The sequence below is a fragment of the Synchiropus splendidus genome, chromosome 4 (genome assembly GCF_027744825.2).
Source record: "Synchiropus splendidus isolate RoL2022-P1 chromosome 4, RoL_Sspl_1.0, whole genome shotgun sequence".
In the NCBI taxonomy this organism is placed as follows: domain Eukaryota; kingdom Metazoa; phylum Chordata; class Actinopteri; order Syngnathiformes; family Callionymidae; genus Synchiropus; species Synchiropus splendidus.
In genome coordinates this window covers 17,210,951-17,237,867 of record NC_071337.1, presented here as the reverse complement: position 1 = coordinate 17,237,867, position 26,917 = coordinate 17,210,951, and the positions used below count along the sequence as shown (strand labels likewise).

The 26,917-nt window shown below is 42.5% G+C and overlaps 3 protein-coding genes across 5 annotated transcripts in view; 2 read left to right on the top strand and 1 right to left on the bottom strand.

Annotated features, from left to right (window-relative positions):
- The first annotated feature begins 9 nt into the window (after positions 1-9).
- atxn10 (ataxin 10) lies at positions 10-7,245 on the top strand. The gene is made up of 11 exons (XM_053861586.1): positions 10-152; positions 886-1,071; positions 1,205-1,290; positions 1,361-1,457; positions 1,699-1,863; positions 1,948-2,028; positions 2,285-2,441; positions 2,914-3,022; positions 3,466-3,647; positions 5,622-5,685; positions 6,086-7,245. The coding sequence occupies exons 1-11, from the start codon at positions 31-33 to the stop codon at positions 6,268-6,270; spliced, it is 1,434 nt and encodes a 477-aa protein (XP_053717561.1). The 5' UTR covers positions 10-30; the 3' UTR covers positions 6,271-7,245.
- Positions 7,002-25,341, bottom strand: LOC128756843 (protein Wnt-7b-like). 2 transcript variants are annotated; one of them, XM_053861589.1, is made up of 5 exons: positions 19,519-25,341; positions 15,162-16,329; positions 14,319-14,545; positions 12,402-12,673; positions 7,002-10,590 (listed from the first exon to the last, which is right to left on the bottom strand). In XM_053861589.1, exons 2-5 carry the CDS (start codon positions 15,242-15,244, stop codon positions 10,111-10,113), a joined length of 1,062 nt encoding a protein of 353 aa, XP_053717564.1. In that variant the 5' UTR covers positions 15,245-16,329; positions 19,519-25,341; the 3' UTR covers positions 7,002-10,110. The 2 variants fall into 2 exon arrangements, with proteins under 2 accessions (XP_053717564.1, XP_053717565.1); XM_053861590.1 differs by having other exon boundaries at positions 25,206-25,287.
- Positions 24,836-26,917, top strand: part of pparaa (peroxisome proliferator-activated receptor alpha a) — a 53,544-nt gene continuing 51,462 nt past the window's right edge. Inside the window, exon 1 of one of the 2 annotated variants that reach the window (XM_053861587.1) lies at positions 24,836-25,074. The gene's annotated coding sequence lies outside the window, so the exon portion shown is untranslated. The remainder of the gene's footprint in view (positions 25,075-26,917) is intronic. The other variant, XM_053861588.1, reaches the window with a different exon arrangement.

Genomic DNA, 26,917 nt, shown 5'->3' with positions numbered 1-26,917 from the left:
AGTCCGGCCTTCTCGTATGAGCTAGGAAAAATGGCTGCTCCCAGGAACATCATGGAACAGATTTCAGTTGCTCTCTCCGATACTTTACCAGACTGTGTCATCTTCGAGACGCTGAGGAAGCTGACAACTGCTTTACGCGACCAAGGAACGAGGTAACTGCGCCTTTTTTCCAACTTAGAATGGAGCCTGTTACCTCTTTGGCTAATGTAGCTCGGTGTCAACACTCAACACTGCTGCACCGGCCAAACATCACTGACTGTAGAACAGCGGAACTGTCACGCCTCACTAAAAAACAATGCAGGCTAAAGAAGGTTTCCAAATGAAACATTCCAACCGAATGCCATCCCAAATATTGCGCATGTATTCACTTACTTTTCTTCATTACAACATGTAAGTTTGTAAAAGAATTGTGGCCAAAAAATGTTTTTCTGCATGACAGTGGCGTCTCTTTTCTATTTCTTATTATAATAATTCATTTTATAACCACATAAAACTAGTTAACATATACGCTGTATGCGTAGTGCGAGAAAATAAACTTAAAGTAATAGTGCTGTGAGTCAAAACTTACTCTGTATTACATTGCTGCGTACTTATTCAAAGAACAAGCTGCATAGCCCCCTTTGAATAGTTGTATAATTTATATATTTTTTTAAGTGTTAATAAATGATAAAGCAATAATGAATAATTAATTAACTAATAAATTGAAGTGCAGCAAAGAGGGTGCAACTGTAATATACCTAAAATCACATCAAATCTTCACGTGTGTAGTCATGGTGTTATCAACGTGGCATCACAAAAGTGACTAACTCTCCTCTACATTTATGTATTGTCATACTGCTAGATCCAGATTGTAACACTGCTTTTCTTCTGTTGCTTTTCTCGCAGGGATAGCATGGATGAAGCAACGTTCTCAAGTCTGCTGAAGATCTTGACCCGACTCAGAGATAATCTACAAGCTGCTGACACCCAGGACCAGAACCCTGATCCTCTCACCCTGCAGTTGACTGCTGAGTGTTTCCGGGCTCAGAGGAACGCCTGTGTATTTAGTGAACGCAACCAAAACTTGTTCAGGTCATTAAACATGATGAATGTAACGGGATAAAATAGTTATCTCTCAAGTCAATTCATGTCCTATAAAAGTTGAAGACAGCTTTAAGATTATTTTGCTCTCTTTATTTTGTTAATGTATTTTTGTCTCTTACAGGAATTTAGGGTTTATCACTGTTTCAATTGAAATCCTGCGGTTACTTCTGTCTGTTCTACAGAAAAGCAGTGACGGCCTTCTTGAATGTGAGACTGCATTATCTGTGTTTTGGGGGACGTTGCTTAACTCTTGGTCTCCCTCTGGCCTCTCATGCAGCTCTGCGCTGTGGTGTCCAGTTCCTTGCTAATGTAGCAATGGGCAACCAGGAGTGTAAAGATGGAATTTGGCAAGAAAACTTTTCAGATCTTCTCAGGTGAGAATTTTTAAAAGAAACATCAGTTACATCAACAAACCAGTGGGAGGAAATGTCTGTACTGTGCTTTCATCTTTGATTTTTCAGTTGTCCTTAGTGGTTTTCACTGTTTTTTTGTTCTTCTTTCCTGCACAATCTGTTCTGCATATTTGTCCACGTATCACTTTTGCTCTTGATTTTGTAATGACGCTTCAATGTCACTAAAGCTTTTCCGTTATGATGTGTGTGCTTCTATGGACAGGAAACTGCTTGCTGTCGACGACGAAAAAACACTGGACTACTCCTCCAGTGTTTTCCACACGTGTCTGGATGAGAGAAAAGTAGAGCAACTATCTGACCCTGCCAACCTCCCGCTGGCTCTCAGGGTGATAGAGCTTTGTATGACCAAACCTGGGCTTGACTGGACGTAAGACATGCTGGTTGATGTAGCTGACTGAGCGAAAACGCTCTGATTACAAAATGATATCATGTGTCTTTCCTTCTTTGACAGTGTTCTGATCGCTACCCAGCACTTCATGAAGTCCTCAGCCCTGGTGGAGGCCATGTACTCACAGATGTCTCACTGTGAAAGGTACATTTTCATTTTTGCTCTTAAACAAATTGTGCATATGAGGCTGAAGGATTAGTTTAGGCAGTGTCACAGTCGTCTGCTCTCTTTGCAGCTTGCTCTTCTTTATGTGTTTGTTTTAGTCATCAGTCAGGTCCCCACCATAGATGTAAGATCAATGTGTCTGACAAAATGTTCCTTTGCATTCAGTGCTCTTTCTGTATTGCACATAGAGCTGTTTGTTATCATCGATAGTGGCTGACGTGTGTGTGTGTTGCAGGGTGACTCTCCTGGACCTCCTTCATGCAGAGCTGAGCAAGGACGAGTCCCAGGAGACCAGTGTTCATCCCAGTGTGGCTCAGTTCGTGGCCACTTTGTTCCAGAGAGGGTGTGGTTCCGTGCTGACCCTTGCCACCAGCGAAGACACCAGTGAAGAGGTGTGAGCTTTTACTGAGTGAACAGAGTTCTTCATCACATCATGTCTGCTCTCAAAAAGGTGACAACGAATCAGCTCAGTCCGTCCATCAGATACAGAATCACACTTGAGACCTTTGATGAAATTATTGGATAAAACTACAATCCCTTTCTGTTTAATCTTTGTAGTTTCTTTATTGACACACACTTTTTAAGACCTCTGAATATACACGTCTTTTCCCTCTCTAACCCTAATTGACCCAAATATGTTCAAACAATTTTTCATAAACAAGTGAGATGTAACATGACAGACTGATAGACAGCTTCAAGCAACATCTATAATATTGTGAAATAAAAATGCTTGGATCTAATCAGTGAGGGCCTAGACTTGAGCTTTTCTTCAAAATAAATAAATAAATAAAAAACACCAAAAAGACAACAGGAGTTTTATTCTGTTGCTTTAACAGGAGCTCTGTCCTCTTCTGTGGCCTGCAGGAGGCGCTGATGGTCATCACTCTTCTGGATCTGATATGTGAAATGACCTCTGACCGTAAGCAGTTCATGTTTCTTCAGGACCATCCCGACCTTCTGGTGTCCACAGTGGGTAAGTGAATGAAAATGAAATGAAATGCAAGACAGCGGTGATGTTGTTTTTACACAGCAATATTATGTGGTGAAGTGCTTTAGGTATTTTGTCGCCTGTCATTACTGCTCTTTGATTTGCTAACAGAGCTATTAACTTCACTTCCTGTAATCGTGTTGTTTTGACTCTCTGGACCATTTGAACTGCAGTAACCGCAGAAGTAGCATGGTCACCTGAAGCCTACCTCTGTGTAGGTTGGAAAGAGCGACCAACTTACTTGGCATGTAATTTATCTATGTGTAGTTACCTACAAAGTTATTTCACCATGGCAAGTCGGTCACAAGAAGTCGTAAAACAGGTAATTGAAAATCATCTGTTGAAAATGCCTGCTGACAATAGTCTGCTCTGTGGCTGCCAGAATCATTGGCTTGCAATTCACATATGATATTTTTGTACTTCACCAGAGCTACTGAAGCAGGTTCAGACTTTGGGCAAATCCGGTAAGAACATCTTCAGTGCTGCCCAGGACTTCTCCTCACTGAGTGGTGGAGGAGAGTCCGTTTCCTCTCCGGTTTTCGGCTTCAAGGCTCACCTCATCCGGCTGATAGGAAACCTGTGCTACAACCACACCAACAACCAGAACAAGGTTTGACTTGTGTGACATGTCTGTGTGTCGTACTCTTTGGTTTGATTCAGACACCAGAGCTGAACAATAGTGTTATAAACCTGCTGAAGAAGGTCCCTCAGGTGAACTCTCTTTGAACCTGCCCATCAAGTTTAAAAGCAGTGTTATAATGATTTGAGTGAACAGTCATGTGGACAGATATTTGCTCAAGCCAGAAAAAACGACACTGATTGCAAAAAATATTATTATAATTAATATATAATTTATATATATATATAAACTATACTTATAATTATTGCTGGGTCGGTTCGTCACCAAAGCTCCAAACTTTAGCGTTTTGCCTGAACACTTCCCAGAGGAATATTTGCATCTGGCTTTTGAATTGAATGCACTTTACCATGAGCCAGTTTGAAATCTCAAACTAAGGGCCATTTAGTGTGGTGTTCTTGACCATTCAACAATCCAAACTGTCCTATGAACATGTATCAACACTGTGGGTGTCCTGTGTGGTGTTCCTGCTGCGCTGCGCTGCATGAGGAGGTGTGGGAGGGGCCGCAGCGCGGACTTATGAATTCCGCTGTCCTGGTCGGGAAATGATTCTCGCTAATAAATGCACCGTCAGGGATCAAAATGCATTCAAGGCGGTACTGACCAGAGAGTGATTTTTTTTTTCTTAGGAATGAAGAAGAAAAAAGAAAAGGGGCTCCAGATGGGCCCTTTTTTCTTACAGAAAAACACACTTCACTTGGGCGCGTCCCTAAGGACAAATGTTATTTCACCTCTGACCTGTTTCTTAATATTGTTGTCCTGCTTGGAATGTTAACTTTTGTTTTTTAACAAATGGTCAGTTGTTCTGAACCTGAACACTTTCTATGTTCCATGTGTCTTTCTCTGCCATACTTGGATGCAGTGGAAAGCACAGTCTACCATTGAGTTTTAATGACTATCATCTTGATGATGGATCTTTGAGGCATTTTAAAATGATTTACTTCCAACCTGGAATGCTAATGCCAGCCAACAATTGTCTTCAGTCTCGTGTTAAGTGGCATAACGGCGCCAAAAACAGCCACATATGAAGTGACTTTTGTTCCTTCTCTCTTTAACCTGCTGAGATCTGGAGGCTTTTTACATCCACGTTCCCTTTTGGTCAATTAAACACACACGGTTTAATTTCAAATCGAGCATCCAATATGTGGAATGACTCCTCTCTGTAGCTGACCCAATTGACCCGGTCTCGCAGACGGTTGACTGAAGTTCATCGTATCAAACCGCCAGACCTCTGCTGGGAGAGCAAATGAGAAGCCTGGCGAAGCGAGCGCTGACGTTCCTGCAATCCTTCATCACGCTGTTTAACACAACACTCCGGTTTTGAGCTTGAATGTGGAACATTCCATCGCGGCTCATTGTGGAGATTTTATCCTTCGTAGGTGTGTCGCTGCTGTCACAGATCAATACGACAGCAGATGGTGAGGAGCTGAAGTATAGATTCCACCCTGCGTGATGGAAATGTGTGAATAGACCACCCACGTGGACCTGACATTGTTGTCATGTGGTCAACGCCTTGCTAATCTTAATCCACCATCTCTCCCCGAATGAATGCATAGATTTAATGTGGAACTCATCTAACCGGACTCATTATGCCTCCAGAAACCAGAGGAGATGGAACAACCGCTCAATGGCTTTCAATACATAAATGTTTCCATTTGCTCTGACATGCTGCTCTCAGCTACAGTATATACATGTGGCTTTTGACCATGACTTCAGAATCAGATGCAGAGGTGACTGAAGGTAGATAAGCACAGTGCAGCCACTCACATTGTTATTCTTTTCTTGGTGAGACTCCTGTTTTTTTGTGAAATGCAGAAGAAGAGTAAATGGAAGTGGACAGCTATATTAATACACTCCAGATATATAGCTGTTGGGAACGGCTGTATACATTCAGCAGAGCATCTGTTTGCCCTGGATTAATAGTCTGATTTAATATCTCAATATCAGGTGAGGGAGCTGGACGGTCTTCCCCTGATTCTGGACAACTGCATCATCGACAGCAACAACCACTGTATCCCTTCACTGCTGCACTACGTCGCTGAGATTATCATGATCGGGGCCCTTCTCCTGTGATGCTTGAAATGTCTAATATTTCTACAGGAATTGAAGGTTGCTAATAGGAGTTTTGTTGGGGAGAAGAAAGTCACTGGAGAAAACATTTTGCTTTAAGTTTTAATATCGCTGCAAATGTTGAAAGTGAAGTTGTAATGTATAAAATTTGAAAATATTAATTGTGATCAAACAATCTCCAAATGAGAAGTGATCATTTTAACTAATAGAAATAGGTGAGTAGCAGCAGTAGCAGCAAGTTGTTTTAGCTATAACAATGTGTCCTGCCGCAGCTGCTTTGCTCAGATGCGCTCTGATGTTGAAAACGCTGACCGGTTGTTATCCTTAACACGCATCTCCAGTCATCAGGCAGTGGTCCATCTTCGCCATCAGGAACCTGCTGGAACACAACCAGCAGAACCAGGAGTTGGTCTCCTCCCTGGAGCAGCTGGGAAAAGCGGACTACTCCGCACTGCAGAACATGGGCTTCCAGGTGATCGAGCGTGACGGGAAAGTGCTGCTGAAAACCACTCGGAAAGATGAGTGACAGGGAACAATGGGCCTCTAGAAGTTGTGCTTCCTCGTGCCATGTATTAGCATGGTCAGTGTTACTCACCTGGACGCTCAGGGTTGACTCAGTCCTCACATACACACTTTCTTTTTGTTGTCCTCTGCTCCTACAACTGATCTAAAAATGCTGATGCATGATTTGGTTCTGAAGTTGACGGAGGGTTACATGTCATTTATCTTATCGGTCTCTGCAGACAAATCAAGGCAACTGTATGAGTTGTATTTATCAGGACGAGAATTCTCATTCTTTCTATTCCTTTACATCGCTTTCGTTTTTGACTACATGGATATGTTATGTGTATTCATCTATGCACCCCATGACATGATCATGATTCCATGCAGCGTGTGAATGTGCTGCCTGATAACTTAGTCTTAATTCAGTGTCGTCCGGAGTCCGTCAAGGTTCTGAGCTCAGGCTCCCCCTGGTGGTGGTGGATGTTCCCTGAAAAATCTTCGTATTCATTTGGATGGCAGTCATGCAACAGTTCCTAAAAGGGCTTGCAGTGTATCAAAGAATAGCATGTGCGATAACACATTTGCATTATTTACATCAGAATAATCAAATTTTGAGTGTTATTCGACATCAATCTGTGGCAGTTTTCGTCTATGCCTTGCTAACATGTCAGGTTAATATCTGCAGTTTAAAACCAGCTTTTGTACACAGTGGGTGTCAGCATTGTCGGCATAGTCTTTTATTTATAACAGGCCACATGAGCAAAGTGTGTATTACATTTATTAACCAACACAGATTGACAAATAATCATGACCCCAAAATATCAGTGCGCTTGGTTTTTATATTTCTTATTCCTTTTCCCCGAGTTCTCCCCCTCTGACCTGTAAAAGTAGTGAATCTTGTTTAACTTATTATTATTGTTCTGAGTCTTATATTATGTATAAATATGGTCACACAGAAATAAAACTAGCAATATTTGTGTGTTTATGTTGTGTTTTTATTGTTCTCTTATTGGTTTCAACCTCATTGTTGACATGTTTTAAATGTTTTAGACAAGGTTATGCTACTGGGTTTTTTTCAAGCTGAGGAACAATTTGACTTGGTGTCCCTCTAGGGTCTGTCCTGTGTCCTTCTTCAAGCATCCCATACTATTTGTTTCATTGCCTCCAGTTTTTGCTTAAAGGCATTCTATTGTTGAAGTTTTCCTGCTGTCGCAAAAACAGTATATCTAATCTATTTCATTCAAATCTATGAAGTATTATCCTGGAGTTTGTGAGGGGCAGCACTTCAGTTGAGTGTTTAAAAGTGTTTAAATGTTGGCCACCACTTTGATGTGGTCTTTATCACTCATCTGGTCGGGTAGTTTCATGATCTAACTACAAACTTTGGACTAAAACTCTCACATGGGTGGTGTTCATGATCAATGCCCTAGAATTCCATAATCTGTTCGGAGGCTAGGTTACTTGTCTTGTAAAGCCAGGCCTTGATACCCATCTCTGGTCACAATGCTTTTTCTGATCTGGGTCAAAAGACAAGCAACTGCTTACCCCAGTTGAAAGGCCTCGAGCCTTCATGCGTCCATGGTTTTTGTGCTTGTTTTCTATGCAGTGGTGAGCATAAGTAGCCATGGTGCAGCTAATATAGTCTTTGAATCTCCCGCCATACTTTGCTTTGTGTCATGTTAACTTGTATCAAGGCGATGCTGGCTAGCAGTTACTTTCAAGGCCAGTGGCCGCGCTCTTTGTCTGGAAACATGCAGACTTCTCCTGCAATTCCCTAATTTGTCTGCCCTCTTTCTACTCAAACACTCCACCTGCTGCCAGGCTGAGCCATCAGTCAAATTCAAGTACCCACAGTGACCCTTGAGTCAAGTCCCTCTGCCTCATTCTGTCCTCTTTAAAGACTGTTTTCCTGCTACATTACCTCTGTCTCTTACAGCAGTTCAGTTCAGAGTCTCCTCTCCTCACAAGAATTTGTCTTTTATTAGTGACTCATTCGTGGCACGCATCAGTTGAAGTTTAGAACTCATCAAACACACCAAATTCTAGAATCTAGAATCTGCTCATTTGGCTTGACAAAGATCACATGACTCTCTCACGGTCGTCTCAAAGGCCTCAGGAATGTTAAAAGTGTGTCTGACGCCTCAGTCTAATCATAGCGCCACCTTGTTTCCTGTGCAACTTGTTCTGCCTTTTATTTTTAATGACAAAATCGTCATTAAAAACAATCCGACTTTCCGCCCAATCCAGCGGAAGATAGAGGAACCAGCTTATGCGGTTCCGGCCGTCGAGGGTTTCAGACGGCTAACAAAACAGCCGTTAGCTGCGCTCCACTGGCTGGCTGCAATGCTTTTCAGCTGCACAGGAAAGAGCCAGCCGTGCTGAATGAGGTGGAACTGTCTGGTCACTTTCTGACCCACCAGCGCCACATTATTGTTGCCACCAGTTTGCTCTTACTTGTGTAAGGAGCTCTGGGTCAGTAAAACCTCAAATCAGTATGAAGAGGAATCGAAACCAAATGTTGGATCGTGTGATGTCGGCATACGTTGGAGACTCAGAGTAGAGCTGATAATTCTCTCGGCCAGTCACCGCATATTATGAAGATGCAAGTGGCTCTTCTTCTTTTTGAAGGTACAACATTTGACCAGCAACACCTTAAGATCGTCCCTTGAACTAATTCCTAAAAAGCACATTTCCAATAATTTATTTAACACTGGAATATATTACATTCGAAACATCAGGTGACTCAATTTGCCGTCCTGTAAATGAAAGTGCCACATTCCCCGTATAAAAATATACTCTTCAAGTTGTTTAGTCAGTCTCAGAAGGCCTAGATCAACACCTGTGAATGCAGTAAGGCTGCCGTCCAAAAATAGCTGCTCGGACTTTGATCCTCTTCTGTGTGGTTGGGGTACAAGCCATCCACCCGACCGCGCTGGAAGACCTTGTGTAAGCAACAGGCCTCCGCGTGGAATTCCACGTCTCTGCGGTTCATGGGAATGGTATCTGAACCTGAATGTATCTGGGCTGAGTTCCCGTGAGGCTTACACACTTTTCTCTGAATAACAAAACAATGAATGAACACAAAGTGGGATGGAGAGTGCCGCTCATGCTGACAGAGTCTGGGTGCTCAAAATAGAAATATGCAAAGAGTTTCTGCCTCTCTGACTTCCAGATTAGTGGTAGTGGCCTTAGCGTAGCCCCTCGGCTCTCGGGATGAATGGAAGTGGGAGAAAGGCCAGAATGTGCTTTTTATGCATCGGAGTAGGTAGGCAAGTGCTTAATGGTTCCCTGCTTCTGTCCACAAATCTCTTGCAACCAATTACTTTAACAGATCGGTCATAAATTACTTTCAGTGTTTGACAGTGTACAGTGTAAGTGGCAGTTTGGAGTCGCCTCACCATCTCAGCTAAGAGACACAATAGGGTAGAATGACAGCTAATGTTGAAGGCTAACCTGCCATGGTCTAGTAATGTGTTCTGCTTCAGTGAATGGTCACTAGCTGCAGGAGAACTGATCTGGTGAACTGAAATTGGGGAGCTCCCAATATCAGGAAACAGATCCTGAAATCCCTGGCACCAGGCTGAGGACCCTTTGATGTCGACTTGAAATGCTTTCTAGACTTGTCCAGTGTTTATTAATGGTCCTCCCGTTTGAATTATAGTTTTCATTTTCACAACATTAGCCTCTTCCCTTCAGCCTCATTTCACCAAAACCTCTCTGTCTTTTAATGGTACCGAAAAGCCTTTAAAATGAGTGATCTGTTTTGTTTTAGCGCCTCACGCTGTGCAAATGTATTGAATGAATGCCCTCGAGCACCTACATATCAGTTCTTGTTCCGTTTTCGCTCCAAAATCCCACTTCCCTATTTACATGTGAAGACTTCAGACTTCTCGCTACAGGTGTTGCACGTGACCAGACAGCACCAGTGAAACTTGCAGTTACACTGCCAGACTCGCGTGTACTGGTGCGTATTGTAACCGCGGCCGCAGCACATCACGTTACAGCCTTCCATGAGGCTTGAAGTGCCATTGCAGAGTCTTCCTCGGGTCCCTGGGCTCCCTGTTGCCTTGTCTTCCTCGCAGTAGTTCGGCGAACGCTCCAAGTACACCAAGTCTGTGTCCGTGGGTTTCTGGTAGCCGCGGACTTCCTTGAGACGCAGGAAAGCCGGTTGGCGGAGTCGGGATGCCTGGACTGGAGCGACTTGAACAGCCTCGATGTAGCGCTGCTTTAGCATGTAGCCAATCTCTCGGAACTGTGGCAGAGTGATCCAGCACGTCTTGGCGGTGCACGAACCAGAGACGCCATGACACTTGCACTCAAGCTTCATCCTCTCCTCCAGAATCTGGTATTGAGGAGAGAAACCACAAGGTCCAATGTTGCGTCAGGTAGGTCTGTAACCTGTTATTGTTTTCACTCAAGTCAATAACTATGTTGAGTTGTTGTCAATAGTTGCGTGACTGAGCCACAAGTTGAGTTTGAAATGTGCAAGATGTACGTTCCTGAACTGCTAAATATCATTCAACGTTGTCTTCCAGCTCAAAAAGCCACTTTACATTTTCTCAGTCGTGAAATCACAAATTTTCAAGAAATGCCTTCAGAAGTGGAGTCTCCGTTCAAACGCCTCATACATCAAGTCCTAAATCCTCAGGTTGGAAGTTTTAATGCCACCAAATTAATCACAATCACGAAGCTTTCACATGTCTGAGCCCAAATCTTGTGCGGACACGTCCATTTTCAGCAGCCTGACTGCCATGCCAACTTTGTGTCAAAGACCCGGGAGTGTAACTCAGTTTACCAGACCCAGTCTCTCATTATCTTTACCTTTCTGCAGACCGCATAATAGTGGAGCAGATGGAGTCGACAATCATACATGTATAGTGTTGCACTGTGGTCAGACTGAAACCCAGAGTGGATTCAACATGCCATGTATATGATGTTCCGTGGTGGAAATGATAGACGACTGTTTACATTTGCAAGTTAAGTAGTTTCTTATTGACAGCAGCAGAACAGTTTCAGTCTGTTACTGTGACTTACAAAGTTATAGTACTTGGAAAATAAAAGCTTCCTTTATATTCTTAATACCATAGCGGATTATCTGAAAGACCTCTAGATGTGCCAGGAACGCACCAAGGCAAACCTCCATACCCCGAACAGTTGCCAGCACATGACGTCTGGTAAGCGTTAACTACAAGTAACATCAGACTTACGACCCACTCGACTTGCGTCCAGCTGTACTTACGACCACAGCCAGCAGATGCTTTTTTTTTCTTGTCTTTATTCAATGTCTGGCACCGCAGCGCGTAGCAGCCCGGCATCGTGTACGACAGTTACGGCAGCACAGTATCCCAGCATCTCACTCTCACACAGCCATCTACCACTACAGCAGTAACCAGAACCATCATGTCGGCTATTTTGAATGGCATTCACGTACGACCAATCTGACTGAAGTCGGATGTTACTAGTATTGAATTCATAGACTGCCTTGCAGACTCCTGACACCCAGTCCAGTCCACCACCCATGAAACCACTCAATTCCCTTACTGGCGTAGGCCTGGAAATGCCAGCTCACGAGAAAGAAATACGATTGTAGGTAATGCGTTTTCTCTCCTACAGCTTCAGAATCTAGTTGGGATGCCTCGGGCATGTTGCCAGGTTGTCGCCGTCAGCTTTTTCACTGACTACATGGCATTCACACCAAAGATCTTCAAGTAGATATTTCGGTCTTTTCGTTATAGGCCTCCACAGGCCCAAAAACTACCATGTTCTCTGGCCGTATCCGAAAACTTTTGTGCTTTGTCTGCATGGTTTTTGGTGGACTGGAGTCTCTTCAAGTGCCTTGGAGCTAGCAGAGGGATGCGCCTGCATCTCCCAGAGTGCACCTTATTGTCTTTGGCAAAAACTACCTTCCTTTGACAAATCCAGTCACAGTTCCTCAGTTGTTGCCCAGGGATTTTTCTGCACATTTCACTTCAGCAGTCGCCAACTGCATCCTTGTTCCGCCATCATATTGTCATTTTAAGTTGCATTTGTTTATTTTACAGGTCCCTTTTTGACCTGATGATGAAAAACTTGCGAATAAAAACACTTTACAGTAGTGGAGGTTGAGTCATTTTGCACACAACTGTATTTTGGGGAGGACTCCACTCACGTTACCTTCCGTCCTGCTTCGTTGTTGTGCAGGTTCATCAGTCGCCGGGCGTTTTTCTTGATTTCGCGAGCGTCAACAAAACGTCTGGAGAACTCCACGCCATACTTCACGTCGGCCGAGCAGCCTCCCCACTTCCAGCCTTCCTCGTGGTCGTGGTAGCCCTGCTTCTCATGGTCGCAGCCGCACTGGCTCAGGTTGCCCTGGCTGCAGGCCGTGGTGACTGCATGGGCGACGCCTGCTGCAGTGATGGCGTAGGTGAAGGCGGCCTCCCTGCTGCCTGCAAAAGAACATAGCTCTGGTCGAAAAACACTTCCACTAAGCAGAGCAAGAGCATCATGAAAAAAAGAGGTGTAAAGTCAATATAGAATTAACTTATGGTCCCAAAGCTATTTTGGATTAATGTCTTTTAACTCAATGTTTTTAGTTCAACTATTTCAGGACCTTCAAATTGGTTGTGTTTTGACTCGGGTTGATGGAGGAACCAACGTGGGTCCTACGGTTGAATGCCTCGTGCTCAATGAGGGTTTCAGCTTGTCAAACTTCATGAGCAGTCAAGAGTGACATTTTCTGGATTAGCCATCATCTTGTTTTCATTTTGCTGAATTTCTCACATATCATATATATCCTTCTGTGTCCGACAATTTTACGGGCGGCGATATATCGGTCTCGCTTCTTAAAATAATACATAAGATGTTATACTTCATGACACGGGGAGAAAGATTAGAATAATTGGCACTTGGGTCGGTGGGTAATTAAATATCCCCCCTCACCAGACGGACTCTCACCGGGGCACTCGTGGGTCCAAGTGGCTCTTATCCAGCCTGACAGACTGTGTTGGAGGACCCGTCGGGCCTGCGGTTCCCCGAGCTCCATAACTCATAACAAACTCTGAAGCCTTCTTTCATCAGGCCAGATACGCCAGCGTTCCCGCCAGCTGTACGGCCAGCCACTCTCAAAGGCACTGGGAGAGGGCCGCTGCCAAACAGCCGTCTTCCTGAGCCCGCAATTTGTTACGATTGCAGTTTCGTGCACGTCGGGCCCATTGTTGCCATCCAGCTGCCGAGCTGACTCCCATTAGTGGTTAGCCTGATTCTTCCTGGTCCTTCTCAGTCTCTGGCGAGTTCAAAGGACCAGCGCGGCCGATGTATGCAGATGGGGAGCTGCCCAAGTTTCCACTGGTGATTAGTGTCTTCCAGGAAGGCCTGCGCCTCAACAGGCTAATTTATGGATTTCTAATAACCCAAATCCTCCTGAAGTTTTCTCTCTGGCTGCAGAAGTCTGTATCTGTGTGAGCTTGTTTGCACACCACAAGAGAAAAGAGACATTTCCTCTGGACAGTGGGATCCAGATCTGTCTGTCTGTCCGTGTCCCATGCTGAAGTGATTGCTCCCAGAGCTGCTAGATTCAACATGGATCCAAACCCACAGCCCCACCGCAACACACCAGGACAGACTCGAGCGCCATTTATACAAGAGGGTCAGCGTAGGAGCAGAGAGACGTCTGGGAGAAGGGGGTCGCAGGGAAATGTTGACAAAGGTTTGCTAACAGTGTTTTTGGGGAAAAGCCCAATCGACTCAACCCACGTCAAGTCCAAGACACACAAGATGATGCATCGATAATATTTGTAGAGTTAGCATTTACATGCCGATTTTGCAAGTGCTAAGTACAACTCTGCCTCTACATTATGACCATTTGCCACGTAGCATACGTTCGAGACGCCTGGTTCAGTCTTTTGTTTGGGGTCTACATGAGCTGGTAAACCTTCTTGTTGGAAACATATCTGCCACTTTTAGTCGTCCCTCACTTGACACTCCCACTGCTTCTCCATCAAGGGCCCTAATGTTCCGGCTCTCAAACCCTCACCCTGACTAGCCACACTGTCATGTAGTTCAAGGAAAGAAACCCCGGCGGGTCTCACTGACCTACTCTCAGCTCTTGTCCAAACACAGTCCGCTCCCCCAGAGTCGAGCAGTTCCAGCGGCCGAAGCGAAACTGGTACTGGCACTCGTTGATGCCCAGTTGAGCGCCTTCGCCGACCACGATGATGGCGTCGGGTCGACTCTGACAGAGCGCCCGCTGACGGGGGGCCAGACCTGGGATCTTGTTGCAGATGATGTTGGCCCCCAGAGCCACCACTGAAGACAGGGCCCTAGAAAGATATCAAATCATCAGATCAAATATCAGACAAGTAGACAGTTAAAGAAAGGCTTATGTTAATTAAAAACCAATAAATATTTATTTGCCTTTTTTTCAAAACAGCATACAACAAGGTTGTATATGTACATATCTTCTAACTGCCCTTTCACAAATGAAAAAATGACAAATGACTGAACATGGATCACAAAATCAATCACCAAAAATAAATGCAAGCATATGGAATAAAGGTTGATTAATGAAAGAAATACATATGTGGCAAAATAAATTACATTCTCAACGAGACATGTTTAATATTGTCATTGCAAATTTATGTATCTTTGAACCACGCTAGTCTGAAATTGATGGTGACGCTCCCAAAATGAAACTAGAACAAAAATATTTATACACTTATACTATACAAAAAAAAACTTTTCCGTAGAGTGCGTCTCATATAGAAACGATGGGAATCCATTATTGCAGGATTTCCAAAACCTAACGTCATCGCGCATCCTCGCCGTCATCCGTTGGAGTTGTTCTGAAGCACCTGCGGCTCTCAGCATCACAGTAGGTGTTTTCGAGGGGAAGGCTGTGAACGCATCAAGCCAGTTTGTGTTATAGGACTTACGTACAGGTAGCTACCGCTGGTGAGGATGAGGAAGATCTGCGGGTAGTAGACGGACAGCCGCGCACTGCGCTGCGAGACGATCTTCATGGCTGCGCATCGATCCGCTCCGGTTCAGTTCGCTCGGTATTTCAGAAGGGTTTCTGGAAATGAAGCCGCTCAAATCTGCTGCTGCTGCGAGCTCCGCGGTGATGGAGAGGAGAAGCTACATGGCTGCATGCAGAGAGTGTGAGGTCAGAAGTGAGGGACAGAGGAGGGAGGATGGGGGGGCGGGAGGGGAGCCGATAGAAGTCTCCATAAGTGCAGGAGTGCTGGACGCGTTCCAACCGCTCTCTCTCACTCTCACAGCCCCAAAAAGGTTCAAAACATGATGACGTCTTGTATCGTTTCTACTCAGCTTGGCTGTCATTCGTTCATTTTCCTGCCACATATTCCCCTGACAGGTGGCTGCAGTCTAACCCTGGACTGTGGGAGGAAACCGTGGTGGAACATACCCCTCAAAGAGGAGGACTCGAGGTCACCCCTGACCCCAGACCCCTGCTTCAAAACGCTTCAAATGATCATATATTGTGAGCAGATCAAAGTTCAGTAATATAGAATTGTACGTATTTTGGTATCATCTAAAATATATTGTATTTTTTATGAAGTGAAAATGTAAAGTATTTGTTCAGAAATGTGTGAAGGATGTTGGCTGGTCTCGTCGCGAGTTTGGCCGTCAACATGCTGTTCGATGTCAGAACGCTGTGTGCTGCTGGCTCCCTCTGGTGGTCATGAACCAACATCTTTCATACCGATGACCAGTTGTCGGTGATTCGGGAGATTTTTTTATTTGTAAGTGTAAGTAACAAAAAGGAAGTGACCTAAAAGCAAAGGTGCTGATGCGCTCTAGAGCAGCAGTGTGACCCCACATGAAGGCGAGCGCAGGTGAAACAGGGAATGGAGCAGTTCAGCAGCACAGACATTCTGATCCACTGTGTTTCATCGCGAAGCTTCATGTTCTATGAGACGCTTTTCAGTCAACTCCGAGTCTGTCCACGGCTCTCGCTGTCTATTGTCCAATACAACACAGCCCTGATTCTACAGATGTCTCTGGTGTCTCCACTGGCCTCAGACGCTCGTCACTCTGGGTCCCACTTTGGTTCCACCTCTCCACGTCTAGGTGGACTCAGCTTCCTCTGTAAAAAGTCCACACAAGGTGAGAGAGTTTTTGTATTGTCACATTCCGAGTACATTTGAAAAAGTTTTCCTCGTAGTATATCTGGTTTGACACCAAAGTAAATATCAGTGCTATTCGATTCTTCATGTTTATTTAATTTTGTCTTTTGAAATACAATATAAAAGTACTGTACCTTTTTAAATGTATTAATGTAATGTATAAAATTGTGAATAATACGTATTAGTATGGATTTTAATTTTAATTAAAAAAAGCAAAAGAAATACACGTATAAAATGCTATTATGATTTGATATGGTATTAAACTCATAGTAGCTTTTGGTGCATTGCTGTAATTTCATTTATAAATTGTCTCCGATGTTGCTCTCACTAAGTTCATGATATATATATATTTTTCAAAGATGTTCAGTGATTATATGAAAAAAAATATTATGATTTTAATGTTTATTTGTTTGATAAGAACAAACAATACTCAATTGATTAACAAATTATTTTTGAAAATGTGCTACACTAAATATATATTTAAAACAGTTTTTTGGTGGAAAAAAACATTCCTAATTTGAACTTATTATTACATTACCAATATATTCCTGTAGGGGGGGACAAAGCCTCATAGAACACTTCGGTGACCTCAGCGTCAACTCTTGCCCTCGTTCGTCTCGTAACTTCGCACGCGTCTTTTTTACGCCACTTCTGTATTTTTGAAGCTTACCGTTGAAAAAGTCTTGAATGAATCAGGATAGTTACTTAAAAATATCCATGTCCAAAAGATTATACTTATGGCCTTAAACAGCGGAACTGAAAGCAAGTTTATGTGTGAAACTTTTGGAGGCTTTTGGTAACTGAACATCTCCGGTTGAATCATTATTTTGTAAAAGGTATTCTATTATGGGACATATATATATATATATATATATATATATATATATATATATATATATATATATATATATATATATATATATATTTTTTTTTTTTTTTTTCTTGGCTCAAGTTTTCTGTCTTTCATGTTTGTGAGATTTTCCATTGTTTGACGTGTTTATGACGTTTTATTATTATTATTACTCCTTTTTTAATAATAATAAACATATTTTATATTATTGTTGACCCTAACGCTTCCTTTGTCCGTAAGTCAAGCCTCCTGCAACAGTCAAGTTTCTGGGGTTGAGTTTCTAGGAATTGGACTCCACCAGAAGTCAAGTATCATCAGGCGGTTAAGTTTATCTCTGCTTGTTTTTTTTCTCTCTCTTTCACTCTCTTTCTCTCTATGGTCTAGTTTCTTTTGACCTTCAGGTTAGTTTCCAACAGTTCTTTTTTTTTTTTTTTAGTGAGGTCTTCTTTGTTTCCATGGGCCGGTCATTTTCTTCCGGATGCAAAGCGTGTTTGTTTCTCTGTGCTGTTTGATCCCTGAGGTTTTTTGGGTGGCCATTTTTCATTGCAGTGGTCAAGTTTATTTGACATTCAAGTTTTGTCTCTGAGATCCATGGAGATTTTTACCACTGACATCAGCCACATGATGCTTTTTTCTTTGGAGTTTTGCTGTGATATTCGAGGCTGATATTTGGAGGCTGTACAGTAAACCTGTGTGTCAGCATGGAGACCCTTTTCTTCTTTCTACTCATTATTTCTCTTGTGGTTGAGGATGACTTCTCCTTTTAAATTGGCGTCAACCTTTTTCAAAACTGTGCCTTTTAGGAACAATATTTTAGTCAGCTGTTCTTTTTAAAAATTTCTTTCTGCCTTGTTTGTGTTTGCCAAGTGTCTTTCACAGAGAACATCTCTTAATGCATCATGGATATTTTGGCTATGACATGTGATGTCATAACTGACACACAGAAAGTTTAAGTTTTAAAAAACTTCATGTTAGAAGCACAAAAACCTCTCATTAATTAGATAATATTTTATAGAATTAATGATAAATATTTTTCAATCAAGTCCTAGTATGAATGTGCAAAATGTTGCTGAGCGCTTATTCAGGGTGTTACGGTAGAGACAGAGAAAGATAGTGGCGTCACACCACACCTGTCTCATCATTGGTCGACACACAAAGGCCACTTCTCCGGCTACACTCACTCCTCTGTTTACTGTTGCCATGTCAACCAGTAAAATGATGCCAAATCCAAAACCAGTGTCAATGCTACTCATAAAAATGGACAGGAGCGAACCCGCATCTGAATCAGCACAGGACGTGTGGAAGTCGCAGTCCTGACAGACCGACACCAGGTCACATGATCCTGCTGTGAGATTTCCTTGTGCGGCGGCTGTAGCTGGTCCGAGGAGCCATGTCGGATTTGAGCGAAGCTCACATGTGAGGAATTACTGCTCTGGGACTCTGGGATTTAAACATGTGTCGGACTTCTTTTACGTTTCCTTTGAAGGCACACGCTTCAATCATGGGCTGTCACTCAACACCCCTCTTTAGGATCATGTCAGAGACGACTCGGCTGATTGTGTTTGCCCCGCCAATCAGGGGGGTCAGCGCCAGGGTCAGCGCTGCGGATCATTTAGCGTAATGGTTGCCTTCCGTGACTCGCCAGCGCCACAGTCAGGCAGTGCCTAGTCAGGGGAATCGCAGAAGGGACAGAGACAAAGACTTGGACCAGTTTTTGGTCTGTGTCATCACGACAGATGTGCCGATGATGTCATGAAGCGAAAAGCTGGGACGATGGAGGGAGGGGGGGGCGAGGGCGGGGTCAGTGAAGCGCGGGAGGACTGGAGAGGGGGGCGGGCACCAGAGAACAGGGACAAGAGGAAGAAGCATGAATTCACCTAGCATAGAAGTTTCTAGCACATTAGTCAAAAGATCATGACCAAGGGAGTAAAGATTGGGATCACAGGTCCTCGGTCAGTCAGTGACTATGACTAAGATTCATCAGACCGGATCGCCGTCCTCATGCTCACAGAAGCAACATCTGCACAGCAGTCAGGGACCAGGATCAACATTTTGTTTGCATTCTAACACATTATTTCGAATTTATCCTGAAGAAAAACACTAGCGCTGTTATTACGCTGTTGCCTTGCGCTGCAATTTGTCACACATTGACATCAACGGACAGCCACTTAAGAATTCAAATAATTTGGATGGCCCTGAACGTTTGCGCCTCGACCAGGAAGTGTTGCTCTGACGGTCTGAATGGTCACGAGGCCAGGACTCGATCTGGACCCCTGGCAAACATGCAGGCCTGACTCACTCCCGCTGGTGACAGTCGACAGGAGGTTTTAGTTTTCACCAGCTGCTGCCGAGTCCAGGAAGTGACCCCGGTCTGAGGACACGCTCAGCCCTCTGGGTAATCATTGACTCGTACCACGCCACTGCTGATAAGAGAGTGGCACTGTCAGAAGAAATTGTGAGCATGTAATACATCACAAAAACATCATAGTCATACCTGAAATATTTACTTACAAGAATGAGGAAGAGCTTTTGAGGTCGCGAGGTCAAGGCTGACGCATTCGGTGACTGGCCATATAAAAGTTTCAGGCTCCGTTGATGATACTTGAACTGTTTTAAAAGAGTTTTACTTGACTGCCCTTGCATGTTTATGGTTCATATGAACAAAAATGTTTTAGTGTCTCTCCTTGATCGTATGTGTTTAAGAGATCATTTACTTGTGTGTCGTTGTTTGATGTATTTATTTAGATGCGTGTGCATGTCTTTGACAGGTGTAAGTTTGTCTGTTCATGTCAGCCACAGTGCATTGATGGTGACAAGTCAAAGGAAGGGTAGCACATTCGATTGAAGAACGCCTTGTCACTAAAAGGGCTGAACAATGAACATTAAAGTGGCCTTTAGGCCCATCCTTAACTCTTAAAACCTTTCAGCAGGTCGACTGACACAGGAGTGACGTAGGCTCAGTGCCTGTGTGTAACCCCTGGCCACGATGGTTTAAGGTTCTTCTCCCACGATTTGCAGCCAATTTCATGGGCATTGTTTGCATTGGCTGGACTCTATAGTGGGTGGCCAGTGTTGGAAAGATTGTGTGGGCAATCCCTCAAAATACTTTGCACAATAAATGGTAAATTTTTCGCTATTCCATTTCTATTACAAGTTGATAAAACAAAAGGCTTTACTAGTTTCGGTTGTTACCTGAGGTAGTCCCACATGATCTGTTTTATGCGACAGGTTACACCCCAGAATCCAAAGATGTTGCCGCCCTGTCAGGCCTTCATGACAGGGACAATTGTTCAAATGAAGTCAAAAGGTCACATGTTCAATACCACCACAAACAAAGTACTTGGGAAGATAAACAACTTAGGCAGCAGGTCTCTTGAAAAGCTCTTCAGCAGGACCTCAGGGGAGTCTGTGAGCGAAGTTATGATGTGACAAAGTTGTGAAGTGATTCGTCGCCTTCGCGGCCAAACTTCTCACAACGATCACGTTTCCAGCAGCAGGTCGGCGCCCGGAGCTTCGATCTGGACATTTTGTCTGGCTAGAGAGGGCGTGGTGCTCCGCATTGCAGCAAGTTTTTTGGAAACTATTACAGTAGATGTGAGAGGTGGGTGCTGCTGCTGGTGGAGGGGGTGCTGAGGGTAAGCCCAGCAGTTTGTCGCTCCTCCAACGTTACCTCCCACTTGCGCTCCACACCTCCTCACAGCTCTGCTCAACTCTGTGTCTGAGAGCAGTGGCCTGAAATGAAACTAAGAGGGGCCAGGGGGCGCCGGAGAATGCCTGCTTTGTCTTAGCTGCTGTGGAGCCGAAGAGGGAGTCAATACAGAAGGGCTCTGATTGCAAATTAGCAGCTCGGACCCCCGAAACTGAGACTCCCTTTCACCTCCACACCCCCTCTGACCTCGCCTTGTACGCCTCGTATTTACAAACTATATTGATGCCGTTGGTGAGCGCATATGAACTGCTGGATCAATGAGAGTGATCATGACTCCGCCCATCCATGTCTTCATTCTAAAAACACACGTTTATTGAAGTTGATGTTACAAAATATTAATACCATTTTTTTAATGAAATGAACTAAATCATCCAAATGACATTGCTAAAACCTCCTTTATTGATTTTTTTTTAATGTATATAAATGGTCCAAAGTAAATGAAGGAACAAAAGCATGGGATGCGCTGCTTCACGTTTTTCTTTTATAATTTCTTCATCATAGCCAATTGGTGGGAAGATTTTATAAAATGTAATTTATACAAAATACAATTATACATTAATTAGAGAAACTAATGTATAAGAAAAAAGAAACATATATATAGTTGCTTATTTCTGTCCAAAAAACAGAAGTCCAGGATTGCATAAAATCTGTTTTTCACAGATTTGTATGCACTATTTGCAAGGCTGTTCATGTTTTAATGGCTAATTGCGTCTGTGATGGCGAACATCCAAAGAGAACATCATCAGCTCCTGCTGCAGTCTGGGGATGTTCTTTCCCCTTCAGATAGTATTCAACTACCGTACCAGTGTGGAGGCGTTTGGTGGCAGAGAGCTGGTCCTGGGGGCCTCCTGCACTCTGACCTTCTACCATATATTCCTGAATCAACCAGCTCTTCAGCACAATGTTGAGTTTCGGAAATGTAATCGCACCTCAAATTCCTCACTCATGAAAGTCCACTTCACCAGATCATTTATGCGGCTGAACCAGCGTAAATAAGTTCAATTTTTTATTATTTATTTGAAGTCACATATTATTTATCTAAATGCTTTTGTGTTGAAAGAGACATTAAATCTTTCATATGTGTTGTCACATCTTTGGAAAATCTCTCTCTCTCTCTCCCTCCCCACAGACACACACACACACACACACACACACACACACACACACACACACACACACACACACACACACACACTGACTGACACCCCAGGTCATCGAGTGCAGCTTTAATTTTGTCAATATTTCAACACTTGCCTAATAAGCTCTCATGGGGTTGTGATCAATAAAACAAAACTGAAACGGTGAGGTGAACTTTTACGAGCTTTCTTCAACACGTGCATCTGAATTTCACTTCACAGGAATCTCATATATATTTATTCATTTGGGATTGCAATACTTATTTATCCGTTTTCAATTAAGCAAAAAAAATCATTTATTTATTTTCAATGTTACTTCACTTTTGTTGTATTACTTTCAAATGAACTGATGGGTCATATTGTTGGGTTTTCTGTTCTCATACTGAGTCACATTCAAATTTGAAAACCAAACATTCTGATTTTTTTTTTTTTTTTTTTTATCACAAAGTCTGAGCACAGTAAGAAATTGATGAAAACTCAATCAATATTGAAACAGCAAAGTGGCAACATGTTAAAGTAACTTCAAACGAACTTATGGTAACTCCACTTGAACTTGCCCATTCAGCAAGTCAGACTGGCCAAAACCTGTTCATTCATTAACAGTATATTATCCTGTGTATCTATAATGTTAATTAAGTAAAAATAAATGAATAAATTAATTATTGAAACACTTTGTAGTTAACTGATTTGTAGCCCAGCGTAATGTCGTAGAACTAAAAATCACAGCAGAGGAATTGAAAACTGAAAATTAATGGATTAATAGCTGCAGTAAAAAAGTAATACAAATAATAGATTGATACAAAGAAAATGAACAACACACACACACATTCACACGTTTGCCTTCCTATCTTAGTGAGGACCGTCATTGACATCAGGCTTTCTCCAGACTCTCCCCCTAAAACTAACCATCTAAAACAACTCTGAACCCAACTGAAACCCAATTATAATGACCAGGCTACCTTGTAGTTTTAACCCTCAAAATTGGGTTTATTGAAGTGAGGACCTGCAAAAATGCCAGACTGAAAATTTGTACATGTTCTTCCAATGATAGAAGAACAAGAGAACACACACACACACACACACACACACACAGTCACTTACTGTGTATTGAAAAAGCAGACTAGACAAAGGTTCAAGTCCCACGAGTGAGAACTAGCACTCTTCTCTCCTCAGCAATACTACATTGAGTCTGTGTATGATAAACCCAAACAAGTTCAGACATGTTCCTGATGAACTTGACTTGTGACCTGACAACAAAAACAACAACAACAACAACACAGAGGCTTGTTAACTAGCAGGTGTTAGCTGAGTGTTGCAAGCGCGACAAGGTCGTAATTAGCAAACAAGCTAACGCCAATTAGCTTCACGTTGATATGGTCTGCTGAATTAGAGCCCATGTAATGTTTGAGGGCCACTTCTTCATCAGATGATGGTGAGGACCCGCTTGTAGCTCTCCACGGGAAAATGATGAAACAACGTATGCGGTACCTTGTATATTGTTCATAAAGTTTGTGTCTCTACATGTTTTCGATAGAGAGTTCAGGGCTATGATTTTCACATAATAACTGAGCCAGTTGAGGTGGCATCTTTTGAATAAATCTATTCCATGAACATCCATCTGGAAGATAGAACCACAGGGCAGACCTGGGGCCAGTTAACAATACAGAAAAAAATATATATTTCAAGGAAACTGAAGATGTTCATCTGATGAAACTGAAAATGTGTCCTGAACAAAGCATTGTTACGATGAATTACGCTCTCTCTATACCATGAAGCGAAAGGTTCCGCTTCCACATTTACCTAAAAATAAAAGCATCCTTGAAATAAAGTTTGATGAAGGTTAAATGTTTATATTTTTGGCTGATTCTCTAGTCTTTTTTTTTATTCCCTGAGTTGTTGAGTTGAGAAATTGTTCACAAATTGTGAATAAATGTGTAGTGTCTGCTGTTTCAGCTCATCCCAGATATTCAAGTGACAACTTGACACACAGGTGAAATAAAGATGGAGAGGAATTTGGGGTATTTATGATAAAGGTGAACATAAATGCTGATTTAAGATGGAGGATCACGTGTGTTAACAGCACACTTGACTCCCAACTTAAATTTAGTCATAATGGTTGAGAATTGTCAGAGGCTAAATTAAACCTTACAAACATGTTAAAACATACAAAGCACCTTTAAGTTATCAGGTAACGTTGTCTGTATCTTCCAATGTTAAACACTTTAATGTTATGGCTAGTTAGCCACAGAGCTAACACTATCAATAATAATTCCTTTAAAGGGGACCATTTTTGCTGATGCTTTATCTCATCAGAATCCCGGATAAATAAGTTAAAACAAACCTATGTCGTTAATCCGTCAAGGTGCTCGCAACAAAGCCCTTTTTGTGATTATGATTATGAAGCTCTTCAATATCAGCTATAGTTGTGCTAGCTAAAATCCAAAGGCGTTTTAAAAGACTTCACAAAGTTCGCGTTTGAACTGGAAATCGATATTGTGCGCTGCCGTTGTATTACGAACTGTTCTTAACACGTTTCTTTTTATTAATTTATGCTCCGCTCCTTTTCATTGTTATATAGTTTTTAGCTCGCAAAGGGAGCTCAAACATGGCGGAGGAGGAGGTGAGTCAGAAATCCTCTCATTTTAGTAGACGGATTATAATGTGTTTAAAAATTGAGCTGGTATTTATTTATTTATTTACGTGCCCTGAGTTGCTGTCTGGTTGTATAACGGGGCGTCACCTCACTTGAACTTGACGCATCTGGTTCACCGGCGCAGTCTGTAGGCTGCGTGTCCCCGTTGAACCGAGCCAGCTGCCCGGGGAGGGCGACCGCGCAGCACCCGGCGAATTACCTCGCTCCTCCGCGGACTCTCCATCCTCCGCTGCCGTGTCGACACCGCCGGACTCGGCATGGTGACTATTCGCTGTTTTGCTCCTTTCTCTCTGGACTTGGACGACGTCGCATTAACTCGGAAATATAAAACCGGAGAAGAACCCGTTGAACTTCCCGGTGCGTATTGCAGCCTCACTCTTCCTGTTTTTGTTGTTGAATTTTACGGCAAATTACCAACAAATCCGCACTTGTAAACACTCTGAGCCAGTCGTCCTGTTTCTGTTTGGATCTACGCGCTTTTTGTTTACCTTAACTCGAGTCCTTGAACGCAACATCTGTGCATTATCCGTTTAAAAATAGGCTGGTAATAAGTAGGTCTTTGGATGACGGGGTGCTAATTCAGACTGTAACAGGAGAAAAGAGGTCGTCTTTTCGTGCCCTAGATTCCCCTTAGTCGGGCATAATCTTTCCCTTTGTTGTCTGTGAAACAAATCCAGAGAGCACATCCATCCATCCTCCCATATATGAGGCAAATTTGTTCAGCAAAATGGGCTTTCTGTAGGAAAACCAACATGACAGGAGAACTGTTGTGTGTCATTGCTGGTACAAGTTTTAATATTGCGTTAAATAAGGACGTCAGCCCTTCTGGGTATCATGAGAAATCACAACTCAGGTTGACCTTAATATATATAAGGAAAAATATGTATGTTTATATATCAGAAGTCACATGGTTAAGAGGCAACCTATTATATTTTTACTGGAGCAGGACAGCCGAAAAGACCGCCGCTGCGAAAAGTCCCATTTGGCCGCGTTTTCGTCACAAAGAAAACACAGCTTAATAAGAACATAAGAAAATAAAATTCAGGATCTCATCGCTGTATGTTTCCTTTCATATGCTATAACTATGCAATCAACGACAAAGGTTTGAACACCCTGTTTATGCCGAAGTAAAAGCAGCAACCTGTCGATTTTAAAGTCGACACATCTACGGATATCTATGATCAATCAGGTCAGTTATAGGGCCGACACATAAATATATATTATCGGCCAATTTATTTGCAACATACAATATTTATAGGTAATACTTATAGGATGTGGGAAACCGCTGAATATCCCAGATATGGACAAGAAGAAGAACCCTTTGGCCTTTCTGATCTGCAGCATTTATGTAACGATGGATACTAAACCTCTGTGACAAAGACAGGCAAAAACTACTTTTGAGCGATTATTTGGCCTCTAAGTGTATTATTATTTATGCTGTGAGACTTGTAAACGACAGAAGAGAGAACCCTGAATCTGCACAGCAGGGAATTAAAAAAATAAATAAATAACAGCATGTCGAGTCACTTAGTTGAACACACATTGATTCTCATATGTTGTTCGTATTTGGTGTTAGGATCAGTGATAAAGTAGGCACCAGTTGAAGAGTGTGTATATATATATATATATATATATATATATATATATATATATATATATATATATATATATATATATATATATATATATATATATATATATATATATATATATATATATATATATATATATATAGTTCATACAGATTACAGATCATTTCACATTTTAATGCTCTTGTATGAAACCATTTTTAAGGAAGCCCAGAGGAATGCTCTCGGTAATGTGTAAAATTTGTGAAAAATGAGTAGAAAATCTAGAAATGTATTTTGTATCTGGTTTTGAAATGTCCACAGATTGTTGGTATTAATGATTATGATAATAACCCTATGAAAAACAATCCGAATTACGCCCGATTCGGACAAATCCTCTGATTATATGTGTTCTAGCAAGCAAGTGCTTCAGAGCTTAACTAAAAATGTTCTGTCAATGCTCAGCCGAAGAATGGTGTAGGAGAGAACTAGCCAGCACCTTTCTGAGATGTATGAATATTTAACCGGAAACAAGTGCAACTGCAGATTCGTTTTGCTCAAGGAAGCAAGACAAGCTTATCACAAGCAAAAAAAATCCCCTTGAATGTCCCTTGAATTAAATATTATTTCTG

Excerpts from the sequence above, each read along its gene's own strand:
- atxn10 (XM_053861586.1), top strand. The coding sequence starts at position 31 with ATGGCTGCTCCCAGGAACATCATGGAACAGATTTCAGTTGCTCTCTCC. Across the intron at positions 2,442-2,913 it reads GCGAAGACACCAGTGAAGAG|GAGGCGCTGATGGTCATCAC; the intron begins GTGTGAGCTTTT and ends TGTGGCCTGCAG. Across the intron at positions 3,648-5,621 it reads ACACCAACAACCAGAACAAG|GTGAGGGAGCTGGACGGTCT; the intron begins GTTTGACTTGTG and ends TCTCAATATCAG.
- LOC128756843 (XM_053861589.1), bottom strand. The coding sequence starts at position 15,244 with ATGAAGATCGTCTCGCAGCGCAGTGCGCGGCTGTCCGTCTACTACCCG. Across the intron at positions 14,546-15,161 it reads CTCACCAGCGGTAGCTACCT|GGCCCTGTCTTCAGTGGTGG; the intron begins GTACGTAAGTCC and ends ATATCTTTCTAG. Across the intron at positions 12,674-14,318 it reads TGGACAAGAGCTGAGAGTAG|GCAGCAGGGAGGCCGCCTTC; the intron begins GTCAGTGAGACC and ends GTTCTTTTGCAG.